We start from the raw sequence: 25,714 nt of genomic DNA, 5'->3' as shown, positions 1-25,714 counted from the left end.
TCTCTCTGAAACAGGTTTGACAAGGTTCAATATGTCCCAAATAACTATTTTTAACGACGTCCCACAACTACCTCCTGATGCTCTTTTTGATATTAAGAAAAGATTATCTCAAGATACTCGGCCACTGAAAGTCGATTTGGGTATTGGCGCATACCGTGATAATTCAGGTAAACCATGGGTCTTACCAAGTGTTCAATCTGCTGAAGAAAAGCTAAAGAAGGATCCAAACTATAATCATGAATACTTACCTATTACTGGGTTACCAGCCTTCACAAGTGGTGCTGCCCGTATCATCTTTGGCGAAGATTATGATCAAGAAAGAACTATCTCTATCCAGTCTATCTCTGGTACTGGTGCTTTGCATATCGCCGCCAAATTTATCGAAAAATTCTTACCTAATAAGACCGTTTACTTATCTAACCCAACTTGGCCAAACCATAAGGCCATCTTCGAAGGTCAAAATTTAAAGACTGCTGAATACCCTTATTGGGATGCAGCCACCAAATCTTTACAATTAAATGAGTTCATTCAAACCATAGAGACTGCACCAGAGGGTTCAATCTTCCTTCTACATGCATGTGCCCACAATCCAACCGGGTTGGATCCAAATAAAGAACAATGGAGCCAAATCCTAGACACCATCTCTAAAAAGAATCATATTGTATTATTCGACTCTGCATATCAAGGGTTCGCTACTGGTGACTTGGATAGAGACGCCTTTGCTGTCAGATTAGGATTAGCCAAATTACAAAACGTGGCTCCAGTAGTTGTTTGCCAATCCTTCGCTAAAAACGTGGGTATGTATGGTGAACGTGTTGGTTGTTTCCACCTAGTTATTCCAAACCAATCTAGTGAGATCAACAAGAAAGTTAAAACTGCTTTGAATTCCCAATTGGCCAAGATTGTCAGATCTGAAGTGTCCAATCCGCCAGCATACGGGTCCAAGATCGTGGCTACCATCTTAAATGATCCTGAATTGACTAAACAATGGCATACAGACATGATTACTATGTCTTCTAGAATCAGTGAAATGAGACACAAACTAAGAGACCATCTAGTGGAGTTGGGTACTCCCGGTAATTGGGACCACATTGTTAATCAGTGTGGTATGTTCTCTTTCACCGCTTTAACTCCAGAGATGGTTCAGAGATTGGAACAATACCATGCTATCTATATGGTTAGTTCTGGAAGAGCTTCTATTGCTGGTTTGAATGAAGGTAACGTTCTTCATGTGGCCAAAGCTATTGATGAAGTTGTTCGTCATTTCGCTACTAATAATCCTAAATTATAAGAAACAATAATGGATTTATGTATGTATAGGCTGAACTTTGTTTTTTTTATTTTTTATTTTTTCTGTATCTAATTGATTGATTGATGAATTATGTATAATGTCGCAGCGTAGTCAAGAAATGACAACAGATGTTTACACATTAAAGTACTGCATGGATCTATATACACATAAATTATTTGTTGTACATAAATTTATTATCAATACACAACCATATTTAGTTTAATTAATATCTATCTTTTCCAACTCACCAGTGCAACCCATATATCACTATATCTATTGCAAATAGAGTACCAGATATCGTCTCTTTATCATTATTATTTATTATGCCATTTACCTTAAACATCTAAAGTGCCGGAAATAAACCAAGTCACCAGACGGAAATCAAATCCGTCACAACCCGGAATGACAAAACAAGAAAGAAAAAAGTAGTTTAATGTCGAAAAATTGCAAAAAGAAAGTAAGAAAGATCGACCAAAAAAAAAAAAAGAAGAAGCAGAAAATGATTGTATCCACATCCTCTTACACATACTGACACACTTTGCCAGCATTTATTGATTATTGTTTACTTATATGGCTGTAACTAATATCATTATTGAATATCCAAACACATAATTTAATTTGTAGATATACAGCATACAATTATACAAAAATAAGTTGAAATCTGCAACAAATGAATATTAGAGACAGAACATCAGAGTTTCAAAGATGTATAATTACATATAAAAAATTGTATAATAAACAGTCTGCTTCGAATAGAAACGAATCTGGTAACAATGATAACAATGAAAAAAGTCGTCCTGTATCTGACTTCCAAAAGAAAGCCTCCGGTATAGCCAAAGAGATATCACGAACTGCACAATTATTATCTAAATTGGCTATCTTAGCGAAAAGAAAACCTATGTTTAATGATAATCCAGTGGAGATTGCTGAATTATCTTTTTTAATTAAGAGAAAAATATATTCTATTGAACAAGATTTGGTTGAACTTGCTAAAATAAGTAATAATAACAATAATAATGGTAGGGGTATCAATAATAAATACAGTTATAATAATAGGGAGAAACTTACATCGAAACACTCTCATAATGTGGTTAATCTATTAAACACAAAAATGAAGAATATTTCAGGAGATTTTAAGAATGTTTTGGAAGAGAGACAAAAATTGGAGTTAAGTAATAGAGACAGATGGGGGAAAATTAATGATGAGACTTCCAACAGTAATAACAATAACGTCACTGGAGTAAGTAATGAATATAACGATAATAACAGTAATAATGGCAGCAGTATTTCCACCAATATAGGCGAGGTTGGGTACAATAGTAGTAATCCGTTCATGTCGTCATTACTTGACGAGACAGATAACATAACTGATGGTAATAATGCAACTAGTGACTATGGAAATCAACAGTCTGGTATCAGTGGATTAGCTGTACCCACTAGTGATCAACAGCTGATGTTAATGGAGGAAGGTATGATAAATGAAAACATGTATTTACAAGAGAGAAGCCGTGCTGTAGAGACAATAGAATCTACAATTCAGGAAGTCGGGAATTTGTTTCAACAATTAGCTTCCATGGTACAAGAACAAGGTGAAACAATCCAAAGAATCGATGCAAATGTGGAAGATATTGATATGAACATCACAGGTGCTCAAAGGGAATTATTAAAATATTTTGATAGAGTTAAAAGTAATAGATGGCTAGCTGCCAAGATTTTCTTTATTATATTTGTTTTTTTCTTAATATGGGTACTTGTCAATTGAATAACAACAACAACAACAACAACAATAATAATAAAGAAAATAATATATAGTTTAAAAAAAGAAAACTTTAGCCGTATGTAGATAGATCAAAATAATGTGGAATTGGAATTGGAATTGGAATTGACTTTTTGATTGTATTACTAAAATATAAATAGTATTATAGACAACAAAAATCAACAAGAAAAAAAATAAAAGCAAATAAATAAAGAAATAAAATAAGTGACAGTAGTAATGTAATACAACATCAGCAACGTTCAAATACTCAAATCTTTCCTATTAATTTTTTTTTTGTCTTTTTTTTTCTTTCCCCTATATATATATACACATATATGCATATCGATACGTACATATATATACTATAAACCCATTTCAGCTTGTAATTCTCTTAATGCCCGTTCATCTTCATCTTCGCTTTCATTCTCACTTTGATTCATTCCATTTTCTTTAATTATTTTATTAGTGGATTGAATATTACTATTGGGTACTGATGGCAAAGAAATGTTTTGTTCAAGTTTAGCAGAATTAGCGCGAAGTGACGATATGTGGTCATTATTATTAGTAACAGCAGCAGTCTTCAACATATCAGCATGGACATTTTCTTCCTGTAACAATTCCAATTCTTGATCCAACTCATCTTCGTCTACTTCATTAGCTAAAGAGCCTGCAGTGTACAAGGGTTTAGAGATAGCGTCACTAATCTCCTCACTTAGTTGAACTTGTTCTCTAACTTCATCCATAGTTTCATCCACTTGATCGATATCCATATTCTTATGTATCGATTTCATTGCCTTAGCACCCTGTTGCATAGCTCTCATAGTTTCCGCATTCAGATTAGAGGTCTCGATGGTGAACAGTTGTTGCTCCAAAGAGTTGATTTGACCATCCAATTTTTCCAATTGTTGCTCATATATCTTCTTCCTTTTTAAACAGTTCTTGGCTAATGTCCGATTACCCTTATTTAAATATTTCTTAGCATCGTTCTCTGAATTTAATATCTGCGTTTGAAGATGGGACTGTTTCTTGTCCAATAAATTTATATGTTCTCTTAATTCTATGATAGCTTTCTTAGTCAACTCTCTACTTTTAGAGTTATTATTATTACTATAAGATTTTGAAGATCCACCAAATAAATACGACCACATGTTCTATCACGGTTAATAACAAAACTATCTATCTATCTATCTATATATATATATTTAAAACGAAAAAAGTGTAAACCAATTATATGATTTAATAGATAAAATTATCAGCGACGACAACGACAAAAAACTTATTTATACAAATATTGCTGTGTAGTTCTTATTGTTCGAGAACAATATAAATAAACCAACAAAAATAATTCAACCCAGCTACTACCTTCCATTTTTCCATTTTCCAATTCATGTATAGATATATGCTGTACTAATAATAGCCACTAGATAAGTTAAAAAAAAAAAAAAAATAGCGATATTCACATTACAAAATAAAAATCAAAAGGAAGACGGAAAAAAAGAAAGAAACCAAACCTTACCCGGCTAAGAGTCAGAATTACATAAAACCGGGAGCAAAGACGACGGAAACTGCAGAAACTGTGGAAACTATTCAATTCAATTTTAACTAGTGCAACTTCTCTCCTTCTTTCATTATTTTTTCACCATTTCTCAGTCCGTGGAAAATACTTTTAGCATTCATGTGGTTAATGTATATATACATACCATATATATATACATGTACAAAATTAATGGTATGAATCATGAATCGATATGATAATTCATTTTAAAGCAACGTAATGTGAAAATGTGTGCCACTTAGCTAGTTGTATCTCTCTACTAATAAACATATGTTGTATACAGATAAATATATACATGGTATATCTAGAAGAGTGAATAAACGATCATACAACTTTTCATTATTTACTGTTACTGTAAACAAGGCAGGTATGAATCCGTCGCTACCAGGGTGGTCCAAACAAACAACACAAGACATTGCTGCTTACCAGCAATTGTAATGAAGTGCGAGTGAATGAGAAGAAGTCTATGGAGAGCCAAACGATATCTCTAATTCTTCACACACACAGGAACCAAAACCACCAAATATTATTTTTTGGTGTTGCTGGCATTTATTTACACACGCTTACTTCCCTCCTCCTCTTCCCCCCCCTTTTTTTTTTTCGAGACAAGAGTTGGTGCCGCTCTTCCGGTTTTAGGTTTGTTGGAAAAAATGAAACACTTGGAAAAAAAAGAGAAAAAGGGGAAACAAGAAAAATTGCAACAGCAACCAATCACATAAGACATTATCATTACCTATGTTCGTTTGTATGTGTGTGTGTGTATATAATTAAATTAATGCCGTGTTACAAAATTATAACAGAGCTGTACAAACATATTCCTTTTTTTTTTTTTTTTTTTTCCGTCTCAATGTACGGGAACAAATCTTCGAAGACCATACGGTTTATGCCAATACATCAGATTTGGTCAGATTTGATTTGATTCGATTCTTCAATGGGATGAATGATTAAGAAGCAAGCACAAGGAGAGATGGAGAAAAAAATGGAGGAAAAAAAAGAGAGAGAAAGCGTGTGTGTGTGTGTGTGTGTGTGTGTGTGTGTGTGTGTGTGTGTGTGTGTGTGTGTGTGTGTGTATGTATATGTATATGTATATGTATGTGTAAAATTAAATTAATCCATTTCTCTCCTTAAATACTATCTTATATATCAATAGAATGGGGAAATGCTTCCCAATTTCCCTGTTTACTTGTTTTATATCCATTTGTTTTATATGTTCATTGATTGGGAACATATACTCCTACTTATCCTCTTTTTCAAAGATGTAAACGTAAGTGTCCTATTAACACTTTCTATTTCTCTCTCTCTTTCTCTCGTTTTTCTTTTTCCTTTTTCCGTTTTCCGTTTTTACTTTTTTTCTTTTTTTCCCTACTGTTTTTTGTAATACTTTAAATACAAAACAGAAATATATAGTCATAATCATAATACTAATACTACTACTAATAATAATGAATAGTAAAAGAGAAAAAAAATAAAAAGATAAATAAGAAATATCCTTTTGCATACTTTCTTTGTTACTCTCTTCTCTTTTACCTCTCTCAAGATTCAAGTGCATAGGTAAATAAATAAATAACTAAATAAATAAGTAAATAGGTAACTACATAAGTGATAAAATAAAGACCCAAGAACAGCAGGCACATATTTTCTCTACAACAGTTCAATCATGTTAAAGGCAGGTTTACCTAAATTTTATTCTACTTTGATCACAGACCAAGCAAATCATTTATGTACTAAAACATTTTTAGTAGCATCTAGATCCACTTCCCTAATCTCTCATTTCTCTACTTCTTCAATCAAAAATGATAAAGTTCCCTACATCGACACTACCAATTTAATGGATAAAAACGGTATTGAAACCCCCGAATTAATAAAACAAAGAAAACAAAGACCCATCTCCCCGCATCTGACCATCTATCAACCACAATTGACATGGTACCTGTCTTCCTTACATAGATTGTCTTTAATCTTCCTTGGCTTCGCCTTTTATGGTATCACCATGCTATTCGGTCTAGGTAGTTTAGTAGGCTTAGATATCACTACCCAAAAAGTGGTTAACTGGTATCATGATAAAGTCTCAAGAATGAATAAATGGGTCGGCCTGACTATTAAAGCTGGTTTCGCCTATTTATTCGCTTTACAATACGGTGGTGCTATTAGACATTTGATTTGGGATACTGCTAGTGAATTGACTTTAAAAGGTGTTTATAGAACTGGGTATGCTTTGATCGGATTCACTTTTGCAGCAGGTTCTTATTTATTAACTCTATGATTTTACAAAGGAAAAAAAAATAATAATAATAAAAAAAACAAAAATTATAAATATAAATGTTTTATTAATTTAAATATATTTTCTATTTCTATGTTTCTCCCTTTATTGCCCTCTCTTTCTCATTTTTATTTTTTTTGCTTCTGCTTATCTATCTATCTATCTATTCATTTATTTATGTATATATCTATATATTCCTTTTATTATGTTATTTATTCGTTCTATTGCAAACAAACTCTACTGTATAAACTCTATTCCACAACCCTACTATTCTTTCTGTTTTCTTTGTATTCCCAACAATCTAACCCTAATTGCTTCGTTTAAAAAAAAATAAAAAAATAAAAAAAAGAGGTAAAATAAAAAATACAAGTGGTGGTTCTATTATTTACGTATTGTTTTCGTTTAATTGCTAGCATATTTCAATTGTGAACAGTTTAAACCTTTATATAAATACATAAAGGGATAAAAGCATACGTACACAATTATATATTCTCATATACAACATTATCTAGTTAATGTTAGTATATATAGTGCTATTATTGTTGTAGACATCACAAAACAAAACAAAACAAAACAAAGAAGAAGAAGAAGAAGAAGCAAATATAAAACATAAAGTACTCATTAGCTTTTCTCCCCACCCCCCCTTCCTCTTTCATCCACATTTTATTTTTTTTTTCGTTTTCCAACTATGAGAAAATCCTATCCACCAGTCTACGATAATGAATATTATAAAATGTTTAATAGAATATCTTTCACTGATCTTTTCATTGTACTTTTGGTGTATCTTGAATCAATAATATCCTTTTTCCTAAAACTTATCCCAAGTAACATACTCAATCTGTTCACATCAATTATCAATTTCACCGCCAATATCGATGATACCACAATAGAAGAAAAATTAAGATCCGCTCCCACGATCCATGAAATGTGTGCATTATTCGATATCACCGTGGAAGATCATTTGGTGAGAACCGAAGATAATTATGTCTTGACTATCCATAGAATAGCTCCTAAGAAGAATAATAATAATGGCAAAGTGGTCTACTTACATCACGGTCTATTAATGTGTTCAGACGTTTGGTGTTGTCAAGTGGAAAGGCATAAAAATTTACCTTTTCTTTTACATGATTTAGGCTATGATGTGTGGATGGGGAATAATAGAGGTAATAAATATTCCACTGCACACTTATATCATCCACCAAAATCTGCCAAATTTTGGGATTTTTCTATAGATGAGTTTGCGTTCTTTGACATTCCAAATTCAATTGAATTCATACTCGATTATACACAGGTGGATAATTTGGTTTGTATTGGCTTCTCACAAGGTTCTGCACAGATGTTTGCTGCACTATCAGTCAATGAATATTTAAATTCAAAGATCAGCCATTTAATCGCAATCGCTCCAGCCATGACCCCTGAGAGATTACATAACGTGATCGCAGACTCGTTTGCTAAATCTACACCTCGGTTAATGTACTTATTCTTTGGTAGAAATATAATCTTACCAAGTGCTGTTGTTTGGCAAAGAACTACACATCCACATCTGTTCAGTATCATTATCGATATCTGTAACAGGCTATTGTTCAATTGGAAATCTTTAAACATCAAACCAAAACAAAAGGAAATCTGTTATGCAAAACTTTATTCCACAACTAGTGTCAAATGTATTGTTCATTGGTTCCAAATCCTGAGATCACAGAGATTCCAAATGTTTGAAGAATCGGATGATATGTTCAATTCTTTGACAAGACCATACCAAATTGCAAATTTCCCAACAAGAACAAACATTAAAGTTCCAATCTTATTATTATATGGAACATCTGATTTATTAATTGATATTGATGTGATGAAAAGAAATTTACCATCTGATGGTGTTTTCGATATTAAAATAGAGAAACATGAACATTTGGATTTAATATGGGGAGATGATGTTGATGTCTTGGTGTTTAATCAGGTGATTAAATTCATTGAATTTCTATCTGGTTCTAATGAAGATATGTTCCTAAAGAATAAACTACCTTTAACAACAATAACTGCATCCTCTGCGACTCCAACCAGTTTAAAATCTAATTCAATCATTTCTAGTATAAATGATTTGCCATATAGCAAAAGACGTCGTCATTCGTACACATTCTCAAGATTACAGCGAGCACCATCCCAAAATAGGAATGAAGATGATATAGATGTTGACAATGTAACTGAAATAAGAAAAATGAGAACCTATCAAGATGAAATTAATAGTTCTATATCATCACCAGACCATGTTGGAAAACAGAGAATATCTGATCACAATCACGGCAATGATAATGAAAACAATAGTACTAAAAATGCTAACAATAAAAAAAATGCAAGTGATTCAAATCTAATGTTTGTAGAAGAATCTGTAATAGATGATACTATTGGGGCAGCTTCTGGAATTGGTAGTGAAATAGAGATGGAAACACATACAATAAATACTATGTTAGGTCAGAATTCCAAGAAATTGATTTAAGTAAAAAAATAAAAAGAAGAAAACCAAAGAAAATAAGGAAAATGAAGTACAATCTTAAAAAATATTGCATTAAATTAGATATGATACATGCTGTATACATATATGACAAGTATATATTGCTCTTAATTCAAAAAAATACATGGTATAATGAAATATTGATTTTAATCAAAACTAAAGTTGTACACCAAGTTAGGGCTTATTTAATATTTTCAAAAGTTTGACTAAACCCTACTATTTTTCACATAGGGCATACTGTAAAAATTTACAAAATATTCTTGTATTTTTTTTTTTTTAATTTTTTTTTAAATAGAGCAAAGCAAAAATAGAAAAAGGAAACAGACAAAAGAAGAAAAAGAGAAAAAGTTCAAATAAAAAATTAGATGCAATAACTTTATTTTAATAGTGTAGTGTTTGTATATCTCATAAAAAGACTCATTACTTTGCTAAATAATAAGAAAAGTAATCTGACTTCAAAAAAAACGATTCCACCATTCCTTAAGTCATATTTATAGGCCATTCTTGAATTTCTCAAATTAGCTGGACGATGCCATATAATAATAATTTTTCAAGTTCTAAATATAGAGGTGGTAGGAGATCGCATCGCAATGCCAACAATACCAATTTAAATAGAGGTAGGAGAAACACACATAACCCATCAGCATACCAGCATGAACCAGCTACATTAGAAAATACAAATCTCCTGTCTAAGTCACAATCAAAAGATTCATTTACATTTTCGAATAAAAAAAGAATACGTCCTGACAGCATCAATGGCGATGATGATATCTCTTCCAATAATGATGAAGATTCTGTGACCTTCCATAATAATAATAACAATATTACAAATACGAATAAGAAACGAAATACAAATACTTATTATATGGGAAATAGTAAGATAACATCTAGATATGAAACAAGTAAAACAGACTATCCCAAAAGACATTATCAAACTAAGCCAGTATCTCGTTATGAAGGATCTAATAGAACTAGTTTAACCGAATACTCTAAAAATGCTTCTACGAAATCGTCTACATCAAAAAACACTATAAATATCAATTCTTTAGGTACATATAAATCAAGATTCGATAATACCACTCCAAGTAATACAATTTCAAATAGGGATATTTCAAGGGATAAAGATACAGGAAAACAGAACAAAAATACAATTTTTAATTTGCCAAAGGGTCCAAGAAGTAGTAGACAGATACTCTCTCAAAGATCCAATTCTTCAGCATCTCCAGTGACATCATCAACAGCACGGACAATTCCCAATAAATCTCGTTATAGTGGAAGTTCTAAGGTATCTGGCACAGTTCGTGAAACTACTTGTTCTTATCCCAAATATCAAACAATATCGTCTCAGGAGAGATCTACTTCAGTATACGAAAGGATTTTACAAGTGGGTGAAGGTACATATGGTAAGGTATATAAAGCTAAAAATACATTAACTAGACATCTTGTTGCATTGAAAAAACTGAGGCTACAAAATGAAAGAGAAGGATTTCCTATCACGTCGATACGAGAAATTAAATTATTACAATCATTTAATCATCCGAATGTATCATCTATTAGAGAAATTATGATTGAAGGTTCAAGAACGATATATATGATATTTGATTACGCTGATAATGATTTGAGTGGGATATTATTAAGTAAGAATATTAAATTAAAGGATTCACAAAGAAAACATATATTTAAACAGCTACTAGAAGGATGTTTTTATTTACATGATAAATGTCAAGTGATTCATAGAGACATTAAAGGATCTAACATCTTGATTGATAATATGGGGAATGTTAAAATAACTGATTTTGGGTTAGCTAGGAAAATAAATTTAGATTCTAAAACAGAACTATCACAAGGTTATACTAATCGTGTGATAACATTGTGGTATAGACCGCCTGAATTATTATTAGGTACTACTCAATATACTACCGAAGTGGATATGTGGGGGTGTGGATGTCTTTTATTGGAATTGTTTACTACGTATGCCATTTTCCAGGGGTCAAATGAGATTGAAACCATTACTAACATATTCAAACTTATGGGGACGCCTAATTTAACCAATTTCCCAAACTTATTTGAAATGCCATGGTTTTTCATGGTTATATCAAATATTAAGGAAAAATATGAATACCAATTTGATAACAAATTTAAAGACATTATTCCAAGCTTAGAATGTCTGAAATTGGTCAAAGGTTTACTAGACTATGATCAAAAGAAAAGATTCAGTGCGAAGGAGGCTTTGGAATCCCCATATTTCACCGAAAATCCCTTACCTGAACCATTAATACTTAATGGAGATGAAAGAGAGGGCGGATGCCATGAATATGAAGTAAAGTTAGCTAAGAAACAGCAGAAGGAAAAAGAAAAAGAAAAGTTGTTAAAAAATTAAAATCAGAAGAAGTATATATATCTTTAAATTATCCATATATCTACTTACATATTTATATATACACGTATACAGTCAAATAAACAATTAAACAAAAAAAAATTCGTTATTAGGCACCAAGTACTTATTACACTTTCACCAAAAAAAATGATAGGAAAGCCGGCTGAAAGATTTAAAAAGAAAAAAAAAGCATGCTAACTTCATTTTTTCTTTGATAATTCTACACCTAACCATTGGTTTGTTGATTTGAACCAACTTGTGTGAATTCTACCTAATTGATTAACTATATGAGTGTTACACTGTGTGGACATTGTGTTCAATTCATTTCTCGTTATTTGCAAATTTTCTTGTAATGTTTGTAGTTGTTGTGCTAGATATAAATATTGACTATCTTTTGAACTCATTTCTCACCCACAACTGAATTTATTCCTTAGGTAACAAATAATTGCTTTGACTAGGTATATAAAGCTGCTGTCCAATATACATTTTCTTCGCAAAATAGAATTCGATATTAAAAATCTTTAAATTAGTTTAATTAAAAGAAGATTATTATTAAATCCATTTAAAAAAAGAAAATTAAAAAAAAAAACTGGCATAACAATAAAAGAAACAATTTAATGTTAGATGAAATATGTAACACCAGTTATGAATAAGGGATAGTGGTCATAGGCAAGTGCTATAAACTGAGAAACTCTATATATCAATCTTAATGCCTATTATAGTTATCTATTAGAATAAAAAGAATTATATGGAATGCATAAGTAATATATTTGTCAATCTATTTATTATTTACATGAAAATATATAAATATATCTAACATGGATACGTCAAATAACATTATAAAATTGAACTAAATTTTTAATGATACTTAGTTAATCTCGAACACGAAACTTTCGTCCATTTAGGAACTTTATGTATTCCCTTTCTATAATCTCTCTCCTCTCTATCAAAAACAGTATATTTATTCTTTGAGGACATCTGTTCTTCCTTTGGGAAGAAAGAAGACTTATTATATAATCGTAACATTTTACTTCGTGGTTTAAATTTCTTTCTCATCTTTAAAGCGTCATCATACTGAATTCCCTTTGTCTCACAACGTGCCACATGTAATCCAAGAGTCAACTGTTTAATAACATTATCTACTTGTCTTAGCCTTAACCTTTGCCTGGCTTTTTGACCCATAGACATTCTCCATGGGATTTTCCATAACAGTCCACCTAATAATGTACTACTTGGTTTAAATGGTCCAAACATTACGTATGTAGGTATAATTATAATTTGTGATATCTATTCTCCTTTCCTCGTCTTCACGACTTGCTACTACCTATGACCAACTATAGACTAATTACTTCAATAAAAACGTAAGAACAATTAATTGGCCTCCTCTTTCTATAAGATCTATTATCCCCCTTTCCCCATCTCTATATAGACTTAAATTATTTTATTTTTAGTGTTTTCTATTTGGGAAGACCTTTCTTTTTTTTTTTTACTTTTTTCCTCGAACTTTCTCTGCCAATACAGAATATTACATTCCGCCAAGCAAACAGACACAAAAAAGGAGAAGGCAAAAACAAAAGAGAGGCAAAAAAAAGCTATTCAAATACATGTGCGGAAAACTGTATGGTAATATATCCCGGTTCCGGGATATTACAGCAACCTTCGGGTTTATACCGCCAACATATCCGAAATATCCGCAACAATCCGTTAAGCTCCGCTGAGATCCCGCTAAATTCCTCAACATTGCCTTTTTTGCTTTTTTGCTTTTCTTTTCTTTTCTTTTCTTTTTTTCGATCTTTCCTCCCTTTATTTTGTCAAAAAAAAAAAACAATATACAAAAGAACTAATCAATCGAGCTAAGTGAAATTATCACTTAATTTATTCCAATACATATTCAGAGGAAAAAAAGAAAAAATAAAAAACGAATTAAGCATAGATACTATCAATTTATATTCATTGTAAAGGACAATACAACTCGATAACCTAGTTCATTTGGTAATACGCCTATCCTCACACTTCGTCTTAACTTTTTTTATCATTTTTTGCTCTTATATTTCAATTTGTTAACCCCCTAGCCTATATTCAATAATATATTTAAAAGTGGAAAACAATAATGACACAAATAAAGGAATCCAACCAAGAAACAACAAGCACTAATAATGATATTGCAACTTCTGTATCTAAACATAATGCAAAGTTACCCATTTGGGTACTAACACCACAAGAAGAGATCCAAGCTCGAAAAAATTTGAAGAAATTTACTTATGAAAAATGTAATGATTATGTCAAAGCAATGGCAGATTGTGCAAAGCTCAATGGTGTTAAAGTTTTCCCAACTTGCAATTCTGAGAAAGAAAAAATGAAAGAATGTCTATTATTTTATCAATTGGATAAAAAATATTTAGATGAACAAAGAGATTTAGTAATATTAAATAAGATTGAAAAAAGATTACAACAAAATAAGCAATCTTCTGGATGAAATTTCTCTTTTAAAAAAATAAAATAAAATAAAATAAAAAAGAGCTGTATATATACACTTATTTGTAGAATTTAGACCTATGATTTGATTGGTATTTACTATCATTGTCAGCATTCTAATGTTTTCTATTATTAGAATAATTATTTATATCATTAATGACTTTTATCTTTTCCATTTTTTGTAAATAAATATAAATATATATATATTGATTTTATTAAACTTCTTTTTTATATACTATCCTGATCCTAGTTGCCTTGTTTTTTTTTTTAACATATATTCATATATGTGCTTGTCTGTTCACTTTTTTGTAGCCTTTCTCTTACTTGCATACCTTTTTGTCTTTTTTGTATATACATACATACATACATCTATATATATGTATGTATCAAAATAAGTCTAATAAATCTTGTGTATTTGATGTTGTTGTATTTGCTGAAGGTGCTTGATTTGAATCCGTATTAGATTGTTGTTGTGATATGTTCAAGTTTTTGACATCTTGGGTTATATTACCAAACAAGTCATCTAATTCCTTTAAAGTATTATTGTTATTATTACTAGATGCCATATTACTTGAACTATCATCTTCATCCCCAAAATCCAATAACACATCTTCATGCCCATCTAATAATTCATTTCTTGCAATATCTTGCAAGTCATTTAACTTTTGACTTTTGATTATGTTTTGATTCATCTGGCTTCTTCTTTTTCTTGATTCATTTAATATATCTTCTGTCAAGGGCTCAAAATATATGGAACTTATTGTGCCTAATTGGTTCAATAATTTCTCTAACGTGTCAGGAGAAAACATCTCTAATATGTTGTCAATTCTTGGCAATGGATTCAAACCATTGTTACAAAGTTCATTAATCAACTGATCCTTTTCAACATTTGAATCATCTATAGAAAAACATCTCCAATACATCATGGCCATATCTCTCACATCAATATCTACAGCCTCATAACTCGTGGCCAATTCAAATAGATTTTGTAACACACTACCTTCAAGCCTTGTATGTAATTTTATAACTGATAATAATATCGCCACTTGGGTCATTGATTCCTCTTGTGTAAAATTATCAATAAACGTTTTTAATTTTTCAATTACTGTTGTGAAATGATTTGGATATTTAGTCATCAACCAAATATAATGACATTTACTTAGATCGGATGTCAAAATATCTTCTGGAGATGACCATGAATTTAATATGGAGCATATTTGTTTAACCATACTCTCATTCATATCACAACATCTTAATAAATTGCTTAAGGCAACACAACAGTCATCACGTATAGTCTCAATACCTCCACCACGTTCTAATATCTCATTACATATAATATCTGCAATTTTAGCAATAAATATTTCGTTTCCATTCTTGATCCCAAGCTCTGCCATAGCTTGAATTGAACGTGATACAAATTCTAGTTCAAATTCCATAGAATATTCCTTCAATTCATTTAATAAAAGTGTACACTGTTTGATGTTTGATACATCTACTAACCTTACCAAAATTTCAATTTTTTCTAATTTAACATACATAGGATCATTAAACTTAACATAAAAAATTCTCAATTCTTTGTTCAAAATTTCTGGATATTTTTCCAATATGATTCTGATGTTTTTCAATGCAACATATTGTAATTCTGGTGGTGTTGACATCAACGAGACTAATGCGGATGATATCTTTTTCATTATCTTAGAATCTGGAGAATATTGATTTGGATCTAATTGGGTGATATTTTTTAAGATAACCTTCACTGTAGCCAGTACGACAGATGGATTTACATGTTGTAAATGTGCTGTAACTCTATCAATAATATCTTTTGCTTCCAATGAATCTCTTGAATTGTACTCTGCCAAGGCAGTTAAAATTGTCATTCTAGCCCATTCTGTGCATTCATTTAGTACTAATAAAAATTTAGATACATGTGTTTCAATTAACCTTATTAGATCAATAACAGTAGGATCTATTGAATTAATCTCTATAATAGAAGCGATGGCATTGGAAATAACCATTGGATTATCATCATCTAAAGCGTTGGCTAAATCTTCCAATACACCCAGTTCAACACATAATTGTTTATTTAATTGGAACAACTTGGCCACACAAATGACTGCTGTCTTTCTTACATAGGGATTATCATCTTGTAACGTGCGACGTAATGGGGTATCTATATATTCTAAAATCTTATCTACTTTGATCATAGACATTGTTCTAATTGCCATACAACGAATCAATGGATTTGGATCTTGTGAATCTGTGACAAAAGTGTTAACGGCTAAGATACATAATTCTGGATATATTTCAGCGTAATTCATAACATAAAGATACACCAACTTCTTTTGTTCTATGTCTATAGTAGCAATATTTTTTAACACATCTGGGAATAAGGGTGATACATCTTTACCCAAAGTCATTTGCTGAATAGTCTTCTTAATTGCATCTTTACGTGTTTGAGGGTATGGTGAGACTAGTCCAGCTCTTAATTCTCCAAATTCACCTTTATCTGATATTTTAGGAGCTACTCTAATAGAATTCTTTAGAAACTTTTTGATTTTCTTATCCAACGGTGGCATTATAATAATATCAGTAATGTATAGTTAAATGCCCAGAAATTAAACTTCTATTATATAGTATATTGATATTACTAAATATTATGTATGCAGATGTGCACAGGACTACTGTTCTTGTCTTCTTTGCTTATCAAAAAAAAAAACCTAAGAAAAGGGCAATAATGTTTGATTCGTTTGAAGGGTAAAACTATGAATGCTTAATGTTATATGTATCTTATATATATTTTGTGTATAACTTGTTTTGTTTCAACTTTCAACCTCTGTTTTTTCTGTTCTTCATTATTTTTATTTTTCGTCTCTTATAAAAAAATAAAACCCTATTGAAAAATTACTCGTAAATAGCGAGCAATGATGAAGAACGAATGATGACTTTTGATCTGCTACTAAGAGACACTTTAAGAGAAGATGTTGGCTGATGAAAGAAGATCAGTGACAGGTATGATAGATACCTGAAGATGCAGTGATTAGAAATAATATATATAAGAAAGGAAATAAATAACCAATCTACAATTAGATCAATAAATAAGTATCTAATGAATAAAATAATTACATAGTAAAATAGCTAAATAAATACCACCAAATAAATTAGAATAGGTATATTTATATGTACAAGGGGAGAAAAAAACAGACGTTAAAGTTGGTAAATACATATTATGAGTTTAACGAAAATTTTTTTCATAAATCTTTCACTTCAGCAATGTATTTTATTGCATTAATATCACCTTTCTTTAACTCTGGCTGATCTAATACAGTTGCCACACAATCCCAAGGATCCTTTAACCCACCCCATTTAAGCACGTTATTTTTGAATTTTTCACCACTTGTACGACTATATGGATTGGCTTGAAACAGATAATTCCATACCTTGGCCGCGATGGCTCTATCAAACAAATAACTGTAATATGTTGCACCATAACCAAATAAATGGCCAAATTTACCACACCAGTTTGTTTTATTGTCTACTAACACCTTCAATTCTTTTTCAAGATCTTGATACAGTGTAACAACATCCAAATGTTCAATATTTTCAATTACTTCTTCATCATGCAGTCTTTGATCCAGTAATGACATCTTTGCTTGAGCAAATGTTTCACAATTTTGCAAAAATGATGATGATTCTTTTAATTGTTCTCTTAATAGCTCTATTGGTATCTGTTCTCCTGTTAAATAGTGTCTTCCAATATTTGACAATATACGTTCATCTTTAGCAAAATGTTCCATTAGGATACTTGGTAATTCTACAAAATCTGTGGTACATCTTGTTCCACTAATATTCTGTAATCTAGTTCTACCCAACATGGAATGCATTGCATGTCCCATTTCATGAAACAAGGTTTCTATTTCATTCAAATGCAACAAACAAGGATTTTCATGACTTTTACTAAAAGAGCAGACTAATGATATTATTGGTAATTGGAATTTTCTACCATTTTTATCAACCCCAATTTGCATAATATTTTGATTATTCTCATTTGGATACACTTCTCTAGAACAACATATCGTGAAATGCGCTGGACTTGAAGGTTTCCCATGACGTTCAAACAAGTCACAATATATTATACCAATAGGATCCTCTGTTTCAGACTTTACCATAATCTTTCTAACGTCTGAAGACCAAATTTCATTGGTTTCTGTGGGGGACAATTCAAAGTGTATACCATAGATTTGGTTAAATATTGTGGATAGTCCTTTCATGACTGAGCCTAAAGAAAAATATGTATTTAATGGAGTTAAATGCATGGATTTATGCTGTTCTTTTGTTGATTTCAGTTGGAAAGAATAATAATCTCTATCCCAAGGACGAACAATTTTAAATATTTCGTTATTAGTTTTAGGTGATGGTTGTCTCAACAATCTACACTTCATCTCTGCAATTGGTTTTAATTCTTTTGCTGTAGCTGTTTCTGTATATTTGATTAAACTCTCCAAAAATTGTTTGACATTGTCAGGTGTTTTAACCATTTTACCTTCTAATTGATAAGCAGCATAACTGGTTTTACCCATAATTCTAGCTAATATTGCTCTTAATTTCATTAAATGTGTTAATTTTATAATCTGTTCATTTGATGAATTATGTAAAGCAGTCCATATCTTGCATCTAATATCTTCATTTTGACACGTTCTTAACATGATTAATGGGATAGAACCATAACATGGTATTTTATAATAATATCCAGTTACATCCTTTGACAATTGGTTTAACACAACAGGACTCAGGTTATCATCATCAAGTTCTTTAACTGGAACATTAATGTATGTATCAGGTATAATGTCTACATTATTTATAAATTCCTGACCAATAACACTGATATCTTGAGATAATGATATGAATTGATCTCTTGTCTCTGGGTTCATATAAATCCCGGATTTTTTAAAATCTTCGAGAAGAATATTCCCAACCTTAATTTCTTCTTGTGATAAATGGGATACAATGTTGGAATCAGTTAAAACTTGTTCCAATTTTTGACAGAGCTCAACATCAGTATTTAAAATATTCATAAATTCAAACATTTCTTCGTGACATTTTTGTGCTGCTTTTACAAATTTGTTGTCTGGATGAACTGATCGAATGAACTCACATAAATCAATAACTCGACATAAAGTATCACTTAACTGATCTAATCTTAGAATGTATTGAATCATCCCCTCTTTACTTCTATCTGTTTTTAAAGTATGTATTAAACCATTCGCATATTGTAGAGATATTTTGCTAAACTGTCTTAGCCCATTGGGACTATTCAAATAAGGGTTATTAAATAAGCCATGCGATTTCTGGCTCATTAAAGTGCCTCTAAATTTGGAAAATATAGATTTATTACCACTACCATAATCCGTATTAACAGTGTCTTGTATCTTCATTTCATTTTGAGGATATTTTTTTTTCTAGCTTGGACTTACATTCTTTCCAATATTTTTCATTATCAAACCCTTCTTTTAGATCAATCGCTTGTTGGGCAAGATAGGAATCTTGAATAAAGTATCTATTATATGTAATGTGGGTAAATGTGGTTCTATTCTTAATATAACGATAAAATATTGGTTTCCAGCATAACTGTTTCTGTAATTGAGGTGATATATTCATTTTTTTTTCTCCTCACGTCTCCAATTGTCTTCAACGAATATCTATTAGTTTGTAATAATTTTGTATTTCTTTACTAACAGGGCTATATACCTTTGAATTAATATTATTATCAGTATATATTATTGTTTAGATTATGAACCAGATATTAGTTAATATGGATTTGTAGCACCTCTTCTTTTGTGTATATAGTTTTGGCTTTGCTTCTCGATGCTTCTCTTTTCTTTTTCTGCCGTGAGTAACCAAATCTTAATTTTTTTTACTTGACCTAATAAAAGTTTTGCAAAAACTTAGAAAAATAAAAAGAAATTGTGATAACCTAAACTTTTAAGAAATACCAGAGAAAAACATATTAAAAAAGAATGTATATTAAATATCAATTTACCCAAATGAAGAATATGAAAAATATGTTAAGAACAACATTAGGTAATAGATGTGCATGATTATACTGATATATTAACAATATAATATCATATTTATTTAGTGATATGAATATATAAGTAAGAAATATTGTTCAATAATATTTGTGTTCAATATTAATAGTCATGTTATCACACTTCCAATAGTTTTTTCAATTTTGTATACTCTAGCATTGATTCTTGATATAATTCATCAAATCCAATACTCTTAGATAAATTTATCGATTCTTCCAACAATCTTTTTGCCTTTGGTATTCTATTTTCATGTAAATTGATAATACCTAATCCATATATAGATAGACAGATAGCCTGTGAAATAGTTCCATCCATCGATTGAATTGAATTTGTATCCTTACCTGATTTTGCGTTATAAATTACATTTTCGTAATACCTGGTGGCCATATTAATGGTAAATAATCTGTTTTGTTCCATTTCACTTATTAATTGGGGTTTTTCTGGACATTTTTCTTTCACATGAAGAATATGAGCTTCAATGTTTTCAGCTTTCATGTAAAGCAATGATCCTAAATTGGCTTGTGATAATAAGATTTGCCCTTGTGACATATTGGTTAATATCATCCATCCAATAGTAACTAGTTTAGATTCTACTGCTTGATTTATATTTCCTTTCTTCAGAAAAGTCTCTGTATATAAATCTCTAATCACAAAATATTCTTCCTTGAACGTTGACAATACATGACTAAACTGTTTTAGTCTGCTTTGATTAATGGATATTTGTAAATCTCTTTCACTTTCATTGCTCTTATTCGAAGATATATTACCTTTAACAAGTAAGGATGGATCACTGTCATTTTGCATTATTTTTTGTAGGTCAGGATTTTTTCTATAAACCTCGTTTTCTGCTAACTTCAAATGAGTTTCAATAACATCAAGCTGTTGATTATATATAGCGTTGGATTTGATGTTCTGCAAATTTTGATTGGAGATAATTTTATTTAAAATACTCAAATCCTTTTTTATCAAATTTTCCCTTATAGATTGTTCAATTGTGTTGTCATTATGTTGTCCAGCATTACTATCTGTACTCAATGTGTTATATATTCTATTCAAAATTATCAAATATATTTCATTAGCTTCAGACAAATTATTCAATTTTTCATACATCTCGGCCATTTTAATCTCAACACCTGTATATTCATTACTAAGCTTATTCATTTCTAATCTTTTACATTCTTCCAAAGCATCCATATAAAATCTTATGCTTGTCTCAAAATCCTTAAATTTTCTTTCTTGCCAAAGTGCATTTCTCAATGGTTTACTTACTGATCTAGGATAGTTGTTATGTAGGTAAAAATAGCAGTAGATGCCATATCCAGTGATTGTGGTTAATCCAATGATAGTCAATGTTCTCTTGCTGATATATTTAGTTTGTTCAGGGGTACTTGAATACATTCTTCTACTAAAAGAAGAAAAATACATACATCTTAGATATCTTTTTGGAATATTGACTGATGAGAAGAGAATATTATTATTCTTGATACAACTAAACATTTATTTTTTTTTTAAAAAAAAAAACTCCGTTCTATTCTACTGGCTTGCTCTTGATTCTATATCAGAGACTAATGAGAGCATGCAATTATTGTACAGATGATAAACAATATTCTTTATATGCCCTCTTAATTATTACAAAAAGTTCTCCTTTCTTTAAAATCTATAAACTCGCATATGCATATATATGTTTTTAATATTTGCATATCCTGAATAGTTGCAGCCTCTTCACTTGTTTTTCTCTTCTGACTCTATTTTATTATTGTGTACTCTTTTTTCTTTTCTAAAATAAAATTAGAACAAATAGGAGAAAAAAAGCATATAGACCTAATGTATAAATAAAAAAATGATTTAAAACAACAGAGCATATCTATTAGCCCTACTTAATTAATCTTTGAATCATATTCGGACACTTATTATCTACATACATAGAAATAAAACGATACTAACTACATATGTATGTATAAACACAGTAACTGACACATGTTGCTTATTATGGCGATAGTGGAAAATCCATAACCTTAGTAGCCATATGCATATATTGGATAAAAACTTTAATCAACTTTAATCAACTTTTATTATATATATTTTACTGGTTATTATTATTATTATTATTATTATTATTATTATTATTATTATTATTATTATTATTATTATTATTATTATTATTATTATTATTATTATTATGTAATCTCAATAATTCACCGCATAGATACAATGAACCACATATTACTATGGGTTGTCTATCCTTTTCTGGGATACCAGCCAGTTTGACAAAAATTGAATGGATATTGGGTTCTGCAATTACATTTGATGTGTACCTACTTTGAATATGTTGTTTTAATATTTCCGGATCTGTAGCATGGATCCAAGGCATACCTTCCACATTTCCAAACTTTGTAACATAAACTAAATCTTTTACACTTAAAAGTGGATCAAATAAATGAATTATATTTTTACCTTCTGTAACTGCAATGATATATGTTATTGGATTATCGCCGTATGTATTCCTGATATATTTAGACAATTCTATGGCAGCACTATCATTATGTGCACCGTCTATCAGCACATGAATTGATCTTCCCTTTTCATAAGTAAAATCTAAATTTTGCAATCTGCCTGGCCATACAGTATTATACAATCCCTTCAATAAATCCTCTTTTGAAAGCTTTATTTCGTTTATCTTTTGAAGATGATCTATTATGGATATGGCAACTTTTAAATTAAATATTTGATATTCACCATTTAATGGTAATTTTTCTATTTGAATCTTCCCCCAAGAATCTGTTTCTATTATATTACTGTCTTTGTAAGGATCGGTAATTTTCATTTCACACCCCATCAGATTGCATTGTTCCTCAATTGTCTTTAAAACATTGATATCATTTGTGCCATCAACAGAAACAAATTTTACACCAGGAGTAATTATTCCTGCCTTTTCATATGCAATCTTAGTCAATGTATCGCCTAGGAAACTTTCATGGTCTAAACTTATCTTAGTTATTCCACATGCTAATTTATTTTTTCCAGGTATCACATTTGTTGCATCTAATCTACCACCTAAACCAACTTCTAATACACACCAATTACAGTGTGCTTCTTTAAAATATAAAAATGCAAGACACGTTAATAATTCAAATTCTGAACATTTGATAGAATATTTATTATTGATTTCAATTAATGATTTTTTGATTGAATCGAATTTATACTGTGGGATTGGATTGTTATTAATGGTAATTGAATCTGTAAGATGAATCAAGTGTGGTGTAGTGAACTTACCCACTTTAATAAATTGACCATTCTGAGAAATATGAAGATTTTGGTTTTGGTTTTGGTTTTGTAATATCGTGGAGATATAACTACATACAGATCCCTTACCATTTGTACCAGCTACATGGAGAACTTTTAAACTTTCATGTGGGTTTCCAAGATGCGATAACAGCTTCGTGATTCTAGATAATCCTAGTTCAATACTCATTGATATTTCACTAAGTTCAACTCTGGACTTAAATATCAGTATATATGTGTAGCTAGTTGTCTTATGCAACTTAGACTCAAAGTTTTACTAGCATTATAGTTACGTAAATAAACAAATTAGCAAATAGGAATTTCCCATATTTACCTATTTGAAAAACTCTGACTAGTAGGCATTTTCTTGCACACGTGCCAGAATAAAATGGGGTAGTTCTTCATTCAAAAACAAACTAAGCATCTGCTTCATCACCATCGTTAACGACCATAATAATAATAACACTCGACTGTAACGAGGAATAACAAAACGAAAGTTCCCTCCTCTCCTCCCCCCCCCCCCTCTCAATCCTGAATGTTTTTCCTGATTTTAATAACAGAAAAAATCTCTCGACCGGATAAACTCAAAAGTTGATAGTTTCTCCGAAATTATGCCCCACTTATGATCTTGTAGGAAAATAGCAGGCTTTTACAGGTTTTAAAATGTCGGCATCGACTGCCAATTGCTAAATTACTGAATCTGTCAAGTGCATGAGATAGAAGACAGGTTATTAGGACTATAAACTACTATTTCCAGTGGAACAAAAGTAAGTTGATATTTTTTTTTACTTAAGATTGATCAATATTTAACAGTTCGTCTATAAATGTTACATTATAATAGCATACTCGAATTACTTTTTGTTGTAACTATATGATGTTATTGTTACAGCATGTTACTTATACAATCTACCATACAATTAGGTTTAAACAGAGCCTATTTTTTTTTGCCAAACTTTTCTTGCCATTTATTTGCGGCATCGTCAAACTCGGTCTCTAATCGTTTTATATGACTACGGAGAATCGTGTCCCAGTCATGAGTTAATTTTAAATATTCAATGGAATCCTCCACCTCCATAATTTCTTGTACAAAAATATTATCAGTTTCTCCATCATAATTCTCATTTTCTTGATCTTCAGCTGCATATTTTAATGCTGTACTAACCACTTCCAGTTGTATTGATGGGTTTTCTACACCGATAGATTCTACCATCCATTGTGTATATTTAACAAAAACTTTGTATGTATCTTCAATACTAGAAATACATTCCTCACAAAGAGTTAAATCAAAATTTAATGTCTTTGAAATAATTTCTTTTTGTAATGAACTTGTAAAAATGAAATTCAAAAGATCTATAACTTCCAAAAGTTTCACAAAATTAGAGGCCATATAAACTACACTTTTTTCTAATGGATCACTTACATGGGCATCTTCATATATATTATTTTGAATCATTTGTAAAGTGTCATTGAAGTGTCTCAACTTTTTCACAAATTTTATCAAGTTAGTTCTTTCGTACTTTAATGATCCAACACGACGTAAATGATTAATAAATCTATTTAATACATGTATGTAAAGTGATAAATACTTAGAAAATGCCTCAATAATAGATTCAAATGCAAATTGGAGGTCATCAGTAACAACTAACTCACCAGTACCGTATTCTTCTTCATCAAAGCTATCCATCATTATCAATCTTTGTTTATATTCGCTTTATGTTTCTTATAACAGGTTTTTTTTCTCGTAATCAGTCAAAATATTGATAGCAATACTGTTTCAATAATCTGTATTACTCTATAATATCTTTCTGTTCAATTATTTTTTGTTTTGATAATCCTTGCCGGTTTAAAACTAATACTGTAAAGTGAGCTCCTTTATAATATACCACATATATATTTTTTTCGTATCTAAATGTGTATATATCGTTGTTTTTTTTCACTGAAATAAATCCAAATACTTAGATATTATCACTAAAGTGCGAAAAAAAGAAATAAAAAAACATTGTAGAATTACTGTGAAAATATAAATAGTACGTATTTTCTTGTTTATAATAAGCTAATAGAGTATTTTAACTACTAGTTATCAATATAAATAAAAGTTAAGTCAATAATTATCATTTTATTCATTA

At 30.4% G+C, this 25,714-nt stretch overlaps 15 protein-coding genes across 15 annotated transcripts; 7 read left to right on the top strand and 8 right to left on the bottom strand.

Annotated features, from left to right (window-relative positions):
- Positions 1 to 31: 31 nt before the first annotated feature.
- On the top strand, positions 32 to 1,291 carry AAT2 (aspartate transaminase AAT2; the record flags this gene model as incomplete). The annotated part of the gene is made up of 1 exon (XM_064857914.1): positions 32 to 1,291. One exon carries the CDS (start codon positions 32 to 34, stop codon positions 1,289 to 1,291), a length of 1,260 nt encoding a protein of 419 aa, XP_064715274.1.
- Positions 1,292 to 1,961: 670 nt separating this feature from the next.
- SED5 (t-SNARE syntaxin) lies at positions 1,962 to 3,053 on the top strand (the record flags this gene model as incomplete). Its single annotated transcript, XM_064857913.1, has 1 exon — positions 1,962 to 3,053. The coding sequence occupies one exon, from the start codon at positions 1,962 to 1,964 to the stop codon at positions 3,051 to 3,053; it is 1,092 nt and encodes a 363-aa protein (XP_064715273.1).
- A 356-nt stretch (positions 3,054 to 3,409) lies between these two features.
- On the bottom strand, positions 3,410 to 4,195 carry SNF7 (ESCRT-III subunit protein SNF7; the record flags this gene model as incomplete). Its single annotated transcript, XM_064857912.1, has 1 exon — positions 3,410 to 4,195. The coding sequence occupies one exon, from the start codon at positions 4,193 to 4,195 to the stop codon at positions 3,410 to 3,412; it is 786 nt and encodes a 261-aa protein (XP_064715272.1).
- An 873-nt stretch (positions 4,196 to 5,068) lies between these two features.
- Positions 5,069 to 5,521, top strand: PWA37_001274 (uncharacterized protein; the record flags this gene model as incomplete). Its single annotated transcript, XM_064857911.1, has 1 exon — positions 5,069 to 5,521. One exon carries the CDS (start codon positions 5,069 to 5,071, stop codon positions 5,519 to 5,521), a length of 453 nt encoding a protein of 150 aa, XP_064715271.1.
- Positions 5,522 to 6,259: 738 nt separating this feature from the next.
- Positions 6,260 to 6,865, top strand: SDH3 (succinate dehydrogenase cytochrome b subunit SDH3; the record flags this gene model as incomplete). The annotated part of the gene is made up of 1 exon (XM_064857910.1): positions 6,260 to 6,865. The coding sequence occupies one exon, from the start codon at positions 6,260 to 6,262 to the stop codon at positions 6,863 to 6,865; it is 606 nt and encodes a 201-aa protein (XP_064715270.1).
- A 685-nt stretch (positions 6,866 to 7,550) lies between these two features.
- Positions 7,551 to 9,353, top strand: TGL1 (sterol esterase; the record flags this gene model as incomplete). Its single annotated transcript, XM_064857909.1, has 1 exon — positions 7,551 to 9,353. One exon carries the CDS (start codon positions 7,551 to 7,553, stop codon positions 9,351 to 9,353), a length of 1,803 nt encoding a protein of 600 aa, XP_064715269.1.
- Positions 9,354 to 9,897: 544 nt separating this feature from the next.
- CTK1 (cyclin-dependent serine/threonine protein kinase CTK1) lies at positions 9,898 to 11,748 on the top strand (the record flags this gene model as incomplete). The annotated part of the gene is made up of 1 exon (XM_064857908.1): positions 9,898 to 11,748. One exon carries the CDS (start codon positions 9,898 to 9,900, stop codon positions 11,746 to 11,748), a length of 1,851 nt encoding a protein of 616 aa, XP_064715268.1.
- Positions 11,749 to 11,945: 197 nt separating this feature from the next.
- Positions 11,946 to 12,149, bottom strand: HSK3 (Hsk3p; the record flags this gene model as incomplete). Its single annotated transcript, XM_064857907.1, has 1 exon — positions 11,946 to 12,149. The coding sequence occupies one exon, from the start codon at positions 12,147 to 12,149 to the stop codon at positions 11,946 to 11,948; it is 204 nt and encodes a 67-aa protein (XP_064715267.1).
- A 454-nt stretch (positions 12,150 to 12,603) lies between these two features.
- Positions 12,604 to 12,999, bottom strand: MRPL31 (mitochondrial 54S ribosomal protein mL60 MRPL31; the record flags this gene model as incomplete). Its single annotated transcript, XM_064857906.1, has 1 exon — positions 12,604 to 12,999. One exon carries the CDS (start codon positions 12,997 to 12,999, stop codon positions 12,604 to 12,606), a length of 396 nt encoding a protein of 131 aa, XP_064715266.1.
- An 856-nt stretch (positions 13,000 to 13,855) lies between these two features.
- CMC1 (Cmc1p) lies at positions 13,856 to 14,221 on the top strand (the record flags this gene model as incomplete). Its single annotated transcript, XM_064857905.1, has 1 exon — positions 13,856 to 14,221. One exon carries the CDS (start codon positions 13,856 to 13,858, stop codon positions 14,219 to 14,221), a length of 366 nt encoding a protein of 121 aa, XP_064715265.1.
- A 385-nt stretch (positions 14,222 to 14,606) lies between these two features.
- Positions 14,607 to 16,796, bottom strand: APL2 (Apl2p; the record flags this gene model as incomplete). Its single annotated transcript, XM_064857904.1, has 1 exon — positions 14,607 to 16,796. The coding sequence occupies one exon, from the start codon at positions 16,794 to 16,796 to the stop codon at positions 14,607 to 14,609; it is 2,190 nt and encodes a 729-aa protein (XP_064715264.1).
- A 672-nt stretch (positions 16,797 to 17,468) lies between these two features.
- Positions 17,469 to 19,652, bottom strand: OCT1 (metalloendopeptidase; the record flags this gene model as incomplete). Its single annotated transcript, XM_064857903.1, has 1 exon — positions 17,469 to 19,652. One exon carries the CDS (start codon positions 19,650 to 19,652, stop codon positions 17,469 to 17,471), a length of 2,184 nt encoding a protein of 727 aa, XP_064715263.1.
- A 771-nt stretch (positions 19,653 to 20,423) lies between these two features.
- RCI50 (Rci50p) lies at positions 20,424 to 21,803 on the bottom strand (the record flags this gene model as incomplete). Its single annotated transcript, XM_064857902.1, has 1 exon — positions 20,424 to 21,803. The coding sequence occupies one exon, from the start codon at positions 21,801 to 21,803 to the stop codon at positions 20,424 to 20,426; it is 1,380 nt and encodes a 459-aa protein (XP_064715262.1).
- Positions 21,804 to 22,389: 586 nt separating this feature from the next.
- RMA1 (putative tetrahydrofolate synthase) lies at positions 22,390 to 23,778 on the bottom strand (the record flags this gene model as incomplete). Its single annotated transcript, XM_064857901.1, has 1 exon — positions 22,390 to 23,778. One exon carries the CDS (start codon positions 23,776 to 23,778, stop codon positions 22,390 to 22,392), a length of 1,389 nt encoding a protein of 462 aa, XP_064715261.1.
- Positions 23,779 to 24,522: 744 nt separating this feature from the next.
- SHE2 (She2p) lies at positions 24,523 to 25,275 on the bottom strand (the record flags this gene model as incomplete). The annotated part of the gene is made up of 1 exon (XM_064857900.1): positions 24,523 to 25,275. One exon carries the CDS (start codon positions 25,273 to 25,275, stop codon positions 24,523 to 24,525), a length of 753 nt encoding a protein of 250 aa, XP_064715260.1.
- Between the last annotated feature and the right edge of the window lie 439 nt (positions 25,276 to 25,714).

The sequence above is a fragment of the Arxiozyma heterogenica genome, assembly GCF_036370985.1.
Source record: "Arxiozyma heterogenica strain weizmannii chromosome Unknown scaffold_16, whole genome shotgun sequence".
In the NCBI taxonomy this organism is placed as follows: Eukaryota; Fungi; Ascomycota; class Saccharomycetes; order Saccharomycetales; family Saccharomycetaceae; genus Arxiozyma; species Arxiozyma heterogenica.
Note: the sequence above shows the minus strand (reverse complement) of the source record. Positions and strands in the feature narration are given on the sequence as shown.